The sequence below is a fragment of the Perissodus microlepis genome, chromosome 10, assembly GCF_051167445.1.
Source record: "Perissodus microlepis isolate ML-2025 ecotype Zambia chromosome 10, ASM5116744v1, whole genome shotgun sequence".
Lineage (NCBI taxonomy): Eukaryota > Metazoa > Chordata > Actinopteri > Cichliformes > Cichlidae > Perissodus > Perissodus microlepis.
Window position 1 is genome coordinate 3,965,365 of NC_140470.1, and position 8,459 is coordinate 3,973,823.

The 8,459-nt window shown below is 44.0% G+C and overlaps 1 protein-coding gene across 2 annotated transcripts in view; it reads right to left on the reverse strand.

The window, feature by feature from the left end:
* nova1 (NOVA alternative splicing regulator 1) overlaps positions 1-7,657 on the reverse strand; it is a 28,680-nt gene extending 21,023 nt beyond the window's left edge. Inside the window, exons 1-2 of one of the 2 annotated variants that reach the window (XM_084941530.1) lie at positions 6,951-7,657; positions 21-164 (exon numbers count right to left, since the gene is read on the reverse strand). In XM_084941530.1, coding sequence (XP_084797656.1) covers positions 21-164; positions 6,951-7,131 — 325 coding nt within the window. In that variant the 5' untranslated portion in view covers positions 7,132-7,657. Of the gene's footprint in view, positions 1-20; positions 165-2,585; positions 3,194-6,950 lie in introns of those variants that run through there. The other variant, XM_084941531.1, reaches the window with a different exon arrangement.
* Positions 7,658-8,459: the final 802 nt, after the last annotated feature.

Consider the following 8,459-nt stretch of genomic DNA (forward strand, 5'->3'; position numbering starts at 1 on the left):
TACCGAGTGCTCATTCTTACCTGGGTAGAAGTCTTTGGATTTGGACAGCTTAATGGTGGCACCCGTCTCTTTCTGCAGTTGTACGATGGTCTGGCCGCCCTTGCCAATTATAGAGCCGGCTGCATAGCTGGGGATCAGCACCTTCAGGAAGTACTCACCCTCCTCTGGGGAGAGAGACACAAAACGGGAAAGGGTCACATCTTATAAAGCATCTCTGCAATTTTTGTATGCATCAAACTGTTACCATAAAAAAAAGACCAGAGTAAGAAAAAATAGCTTTCACATAAAAATTATAACCAAGTTCCTGTATTACTCTGGTCTAGATCTAGAAGTAGATCTAGAAGAAGATCTAGAAGTAGATTTTGTCTTTTGAGTCTTTGTAGCTTTCAGTACATTCACATTCTATCAGAGATCATGTTCTGTGTCCTGTCCCAGATTTCTTGTAGAGTAAATGATGACCTCCTTTCCAGTTTGCAGAGGTCTAAATTTATCTATTTTCAAGGAGTTTTTGCAACCTCTGACTGAATTCAAAGCCAAACCCAGTGTTACTAATCATTTCTCACACGTGAACAACAGGAAAGTAGAAGGAGCAGTTCAGTCTGAATCTGAAAATGTATCTTGTAAAAAACACAAACTCATTATCCATACAGTTCATGGATGCCAGTACAGAGTGAGCCTTTGTAATTAGAAGACGCGTGGAGAACATATGGGAACCAATCCCACAGATTTGCTCAAAGGGTATACTGCCAAGATGGTCTAAATCTCCTCCATTTTGGAAGGGGCTTCTGTGGCTTACATTTGCTTGTAGCAGTCAGTGAGTGACAGAACGTCAGTTCGAAGAATTTCAAACCCGCGTTTGCCTTTTAGCTTGGGAAGTTCATTTTCCTACAGTGGCAATTTAGAATTAATCAACCCCAAAGTGGGAAAAGTGTCCTTCCAAGAAAGCCCCGATCACATTGAGTGTGTAGTCTAGTAAAAAGCAAATCAGCCACATATTGAGCCCAAATGTAATAAAAGAACCTGCTAACAATGCATCAAATATGCTGTATTTATAGATGCGTGGCAGCTGGGTTTACCCACTGAATTACTGATATTATACTAATGACGTCATAGTAAACACTTGATACAGGTGCGTACTTAGTATACCAAAGCACTGATACATAATCTGCCTTGCATGCTGATCTGGATGCAATGACGTCATGTTCGATCCTTTTTCAGCTGCCTCAAGGGTGACGTCACTGGAGCGGGCAGAGATGTAAAAAGGCACTGTCCACGTTTGTCTGAAGAGATTTCTGATGCATTTTCAAGCACAGAGACAAGATCGCTTTTTGAAAGCCACGGCGTCTGTCACCACATCGCTGTGTCCCGTGTCAAGCCGAGGGTATCGAATGTTGGAGCTTGACCGGCACGGTGGCTGGATGGATTGAGGTGGACCAACCTGTTGCCTCAGTTATGCCCTCATTAGAATCAGATGTGAATGAACATGGCACTGTGACATGAAGGGATTTCACAGCCTACACGTTACTTCTTCTTATTGCATTAATATGCCCCTCATGTTTCATTCAGACACAGGCTTGTTGTGGTGCACATCACCCAAAACCAACAGCTCTGACAAATGCACATGATTGCCATGCCATGATGGTTAATTTCACCTAATTGTCCATACTCGTGTGAGATGTCCAAATTCACAGGACTGCTACATTAATATGAAATGACACATATGAACGTGATGAACAGCTCGTGGTGCTGGTCAATATGTTGGTCTTCTCAGAACAAAAGGACGATTTGCAAAACTCACTCTAATCACCCCTGCTTCTCTCACAATGAGCAACAATAAAATGACCTTGGAGAACAAATAAGCATGATTCATGACTGACATGGTCGCTGTAAAGCTTTTCAGCCCTCCATCACCCTATCACGAATATTGGCTACCGTAGCCACACAAAGAAATTCATTTGAGTGATGCTGATTGCAGGATCTAAACATCCAACGACCTGTTGTTGACAGACAAGCCCAAACCCACTGCGTAACTTTCTGCTCATCTTCAGCCAGAGTAAACCCAGCAGGGGAGGAAGCCACTAAGATTCCCTCCATCGCCCTTACAGCCACGTTTGCTGTCATTAGTCAATAATTAATTCTGTCCTAGTGTCTGAGATCACAGTAACAGGTTTTAATGGCGTCATGTGGTAGAGTAAACATGGCAATCTGTTGCTGCAATCCGCCAGGGAACGGGAGCAGTGGGGCACATTGGGAAGCTGAGCCAGTGGGGTGTTAGTTCAGACCCCTGCTTCCAGTGCTGGAAGGATGGCTTGGAGACGTGGACTTTGAGCCAAATGTGTTTAGTTAAGTCACTGGAGGGGGGTGGGTCAGAAGGAAATGCCTTGTGACCGTACTCCCTCCTTCTCACTACCCCTCCAAGTACCCATTCTGCATTTCAATGGACTAACCTGCTCCTGACAGCCAGCAAGGACGACGGAACTCAAATGAGCAATAATGAACAAATGAGCTCTCGGTGTGTAAAATTGCATGTAGTCTAGCACGATGGATCAATTCAACAAGTCAGACAAAAAGAGTTTGAGGCTTACCCATTCTGAGATCTGCTGCTTCTCAAGTCCTCTGTCAGATCGCCATCAATGCCGGGACACAATCTCTAAATGGGATCTTAACATTAGCCTAGGCATAGGTGCAATGGTAGTGTTGAGGAATGCGGCCAGTCGACCTTTTTCACCGAGGTCTAATTCATCAGTGGGTGCAGAAAAAGAGATTTCACCGCAGCATCCGAGCCATGCTTGCAGCTGGCCAGAGCCTCAATTGTCCAAGAAAATGCTAATGCAGGCTCTCGGTGTTTTCAGTGAAAGACGGCACGCATTGTTCAAGCCTGCATCGGTTTGAAGGGGGGGGTCTTCCCTGCCGCATCACCCTTTTCACTGCTCTCATCCATATTCATCGAGTGGCCTGTCTGTCTGCAGCAGCACGCAGGACTGACGCCTCGCTCGGCCAATGGGTAGCCTGCTTCCTCCAGCACGTCATATCCCCACCCCCTGATGCCGGTCCCAAAAAATTGAATTTTCTCCCCTACTCCGCCTCTTTTGACGCAGCACTATAAAGTATGGCAGTCCATTCACTCACTTTTTTTAGTGGAAAGTGACAAAGGTGAAGTGGCGGGGGGAGCGGGTTTCAGCGATGAGCACAGAAGCATGTGGAGTGACCTTCAATAGTGGCTGAAGAGGTGTATGGAGAACATAAGCAGATGATGAAGGAGGTGGAGGAGGAGTGATCTGAGACGGCGTGCCTTACGCCACCCACCCTCCTCCTCTCCTTTTCCCCACCCCCAATCCCTTAGACGGCCATGTTTGAGAGGGCGGAGGGGCTCATCAACCATTGCAAATGGCAGTGCCGCAGAATGGTGGAGGGGGGTGATGAAGCCAATCACTACGACTATAAATCTTACACCGAGAGGTATCTCAAGCGAGCGTAAATGTGTGTAAAAACTGCAGCGTGAGCATGTCAGTGTCTGTGTGTGGACCTGAGGGTGGCAGGTTCATTTTATGGTGATTTCCAGGGAAACTGTTAAAAAAAGCAGCCTTTTTCCTGGCTTTTTGATGACTTTCATCCACAAATCAAACCTGAGCATCGTGGCCCATTTGGCTTTGGAGGGAATGCCTTCCAGAAAATTCTAGCAGTCTCATTCACTGAGAGATGCTCTGGTATATAGACACAGTTCCCCTGTAGACTCCACTCCCTCCTAATGGTCTATCTCTCTCTGCTTTTCTCTGTCTTCATTTCTATCGCTCTCTCATTCTCTCTTTAACTGCCACCTGGCAAATTCACAGTCCGCTCACGTCACATCGCTCTGCAAGGGCACCTGTGTCCTTCCCACCAAAAAATAAAAAAAATAAAAATGGCTCACATTCCACTGCCAACCTTTCCATTAGCAACATTACGAGATCATACCTAATCCCTGAGCCACACAACCTTTTTGGAAGGCACATGCTTGGCAGCAACATGGGCTCAGAGTGTGGGTAATTAGAAAGAGGAACGAATAAAAGATGTTCACTTTAAGGACAGAAGAGCAACGCTGATAAAAGAGGAGCAATGTTTTTCCTCGTTCAGTGTCCACAACTCTTAATGCACAACCAGGGGATCGGCCTTGAAAGAGCACGGCTTCCTTCTCTTTGTTGTAACTGCCAGTCATGTTAATGATCGGTTCGGTAGGAATAGCATGATCAATATCAGACGTAGTCAAGGGCTTGGTGATTACAAGCATGATTGAAGATTATCAGGCTGTCTAGCCCTACTGCTAACAGAAAGGCTGGGGGCTTGCATTGTTACATGCGATGCATGCAGATCATATGAGATGAAACAGGAGTTGACATCAAAAAATGTTACATAAAGCAGAGGGGGGGATATTTATGAAACAGCTGTTTTGTATAGGCCGTTACAAACCTCTGAATGTGCATTTCAGGTAAGCAAGGATACGCGACTATATTTCAGTAAAACTGTTAAACTCTGCCTCATTGCTTTGGATGCTTTTATTATTATAAAACGCAGTATACACGTTTGCTGGGATTTCAGTATAAAGGCAGTATATGCTGCAAGGAGGCCATATAGAGGTGCTGCTTGACTATACTCAGGTTAGCTAACTAAACTGCAAATGTTACTACACTGGTTGTAAATTGAATTAGCCTTAAGTTGCCAGGGGCTTTTTAGCATGCATAGCAGCGCATCCTTTAGATTTTAAAGGGAAACACCATTTCATAGCTGAGCACAGACCAAACATACATCTTTTCTTCAAGCTGGACATGCTACAGTAAGCTCATAAAGTTCTTCAATCTTCACATTTATTTATGCACACTCATTATAATTTGCTATGTGAATTATCTGTCCACCTTTTTTTTCAAAATAAGAGGAGGTTTGGGGATGAGACGCTAATGATTACAAATGGGATTTTCACTTTGTTTTCCTTGATTAAGCAATCAGGTATTCTCCACACTGATACAATCTCTTTCAGGAAGTCATCTGAATCACCCCTGAGACAACAAGACAGCCTCTTCAGAGTTAGACGTTCATCAGCACACAATTAATTGTGCGGCTGCGTTTTCTGAAAATACGATGGAGGCGTGATGCAGAAATGAACACAGAGTGGGGCTGGTAAAACGCTGTCTGATGCCATTATACAAAACCCAGCACTAAAAAACCTGAGCTGTCTGTGTAGTGATTTATATATATATTTTTTTTAGAATCTACCCAAATGTTCAAAATTTCAATTCACACCACCAGGATGGGAACAATGCGGCAATGTCTCTGTGCCGCAGCTAAATGGTGAAAACTCTCCTAGAAGCAGGAACGCTGCGTGACTTCTCTTTTCTACAGTGGTTTTAGGGGTGCTAATGGATGACATATGGTGGTTGGATGTGTTCTAAAATACTGTCTGGTAGCTCGATGGTCCTTGCGTATCTTGCTGAAATTACATTTCTGGGGTTCAGTGAAGTGCAGCAAAGATGCACTTGTACTGTTAGAAATGGGATATAATGCTGCCATCACTGAGTGCTGGGCTGTCAGGGACACAAAGACAAAAAGAATTTCAGTGACATATGGCGAAGAAACTGCTTGTTCTCTGCAGACGTCTAATTAACAACAAGTTCTCGAATAAGTGGTCCCTGTGAGTTGCAGACCAGAACAATCACGAGCTGGAATAAGATGTACAGGAGCTGGAATCAACCATCCTCACTGCTGCACTCCAGCATCTTACTGACAAATAATAAAGCATGAGCGCTCCACACTCCTCCACAAAAACAAATCAGGATCAATTTGTTCAAATAGCACTGCAGTGTTTCTGTAGTACCCTACTCCTGCACCTCACTATTCCCCCATTTAAAATGACGTTTGCCTTCAATTTAATGCATAGATTCTCATGCACGATTCTGGACTACAGCACCCAGCTCTGCTTCTCAAGCACTTACATGCTTTCAATTAGTGTTCTAGTGTTTTACAGTTGTTCTCTTATCATTATACAGAGGCAAGCTAGAAGGTGGCATGTCAGACATCATGAGGCTAAAACAATTCCAAACAGATGCTGAGTTCTGGCTCAACGCACACCCTATAAATAACCTGGGTTTACTAGGAATTGGGCCTCCAAGTGCTGATGAGCACAAACCCTACAGGGTGGTATGAGTTTCATCTGTTGGCTTTTTTGCTCATTTCACCTTAAAAGCACAAAAAAGAAAATAAAAAAAAGCTCCAACTCAGCGTAAATCAGGATTATGATGCTCCAATCTCACAAATCACCAACACAATAATAGGCTCTGTTGTTTCTCCACTTGTTTTAAAATGCTCACAAATCAACACTAAAGTGTCCAAGATCAAAGAGCAGCTTCCTTTCCAGTGCGCTGCTAAAAGTTTGGCTCACATACTTGTCATATTTGTACTGGTCAAAGGTAAAGGTGAGTGCTTTGCAGATCCTATGACTCAGGGCACAGGCATCAGTACTGATTCACATTCAGGGTAACGTTTGAAGACTGTGATGACATTTCTGTCACTCCTCCTCAGATTTGTCTATAGCCTCTGCAGAAGAAACCCGTGCCTAATGTTCCAACAGACACAAACTCTGATGAACAGAGAGCTGTCTACTGAATTACAACTTGCCAGCAAAAGCTCCAGATGTGGAGTAGAAAGGTTGCCGAGTTCAAATTCTGAGCTGACCTAAGATGAGGAGGCCGCTCACTCAGTCGGGCTGCTCGAGCATGCAGCGTATGAAGTAACAGCCATAAACACACTCAGTATCTCAAAGTGCCAAGTGCACAGGTGCTGCATGTTAAAGCCAACATGCCGCCCAGAACTGCTCATATGGGGCTTCGGTATCACACTGAAGGCTGTGCTTTGCCGTTGCGCACAACAAAGGCTCAGAGTTAATGTGGAGAAGAAGAGGTGGATGGGCTGCTTTCTCTTACCTCCAGTGTTGGTGCGTTTGGTACAGCCGGCCTCCTCAGCCGGAGTTTCCAGCGGCCGTTTGCGGGAGTCTGGGTTATCGGCGTCCATATGGGTCTGCTGCAGGCTGTGGAGATTTGGATTTGTGAATATCCCGTTGTGGTCAACGGCTGCTCCGCCACCACCACCACCGGCCATCATCATCTTTCCTTCCCGGAGCTGTAGATAAAATTGCGCTATTCCCCCGTCTTTCTCACACACTCACAGCGCCCTCATCACCACATAGCCGTGCACCGTGATATGAACGACAAGTTTTGGGGGCTCGAAGCGGTCTCAAAACGATAAACACCAGGATCAGGGTTTCCTCTTTCCTCTGCTCGTCTGGCTGGTCCCTCACGGAGCTAAATATAAGAATTCCATTGAGTGAAATGCGCTCTTTTAATGCGCTCTCCGTCGCTCCAACAGCATGCTCCTTATTGTTGACGCGCAAAACAACCCGCGCCTTAAAATAAAAAAAGCAACCCCACACTCCGAGAGAAGACAAGTGCAACAGCTTCGCAGAGGTGGAAAACGTCTTTCTTAACTTCTCTTACCGCCATACTTCTGTTTTAAGTCCAGTGCGATGAGTGCAGCTGTTGTTATTGTTGCCTTTGTAGTGCAAGAGGGGAGAAATATAGTTTGAGGGCTCCAGAGAGGACTACAGTGCCACAGACCGGCCAAAAGACACGGGACCAGATCAGCTAAGACTGATGTGAATTTGCTGCATTCCTTTTTTTTTCTTTCACCATCTGTGTGAACACTGAAGTTATTTATTATAGTCCAGGTTTCTTATGGTCAGTTTGCCAGTTTTGTTTTTGGTTTGTTTGTTTGGTTGGTTTTCTTTTGAGTGAAGCTTAAGCAGATTTGAAAATCTATCTTTGCAATAAGACATTCATACAAAGTGAAACATTTCAAAAAAAAAAAAAAAAAAAAAAAGGGGGGGGGAGAGAAATAAACATGGAAATGAATGTAAGTTTTGAAAGAATTGTTTCCAGGATGTTTTAAATGAAAGAGTTCATGGGAAAAAATGGTAAACATATCAGAATGAAATACGCTAAACCATTTTTGTTTGATTTTGTTCATTCTTTTTAAATTAAACAAGTTATAATGATTTTTACTGAGGACAGACTTCCTCAGTTCTGTAGCCAAAAGTGGCCATATTTGGGTGAGAGGGTGGATATGCTAAGTTAAGCCTAATGCTTAACTAACATTTAGTTAACAAGCTACGACCATAAAACCCAAATATTTGCATAATAAGCTGACTCATAAAATCTTTTTCCTACTAATCTGACCAAAAACCTCTCTATCACATAGTATCACTCTAAAGGTAATTCCAATTCAATTCAGTGTTTTTTATATAGCGCCAAATCACAACAGCAGTCGCCTCAAGGCTCTTTATATAAAAGGTAGACCCTACAATAATACATACAGAGAAAACCCCAACAATTATATGACCCCATATGAGCAAGCACTTTGGCGACAGTGGGAAGGAA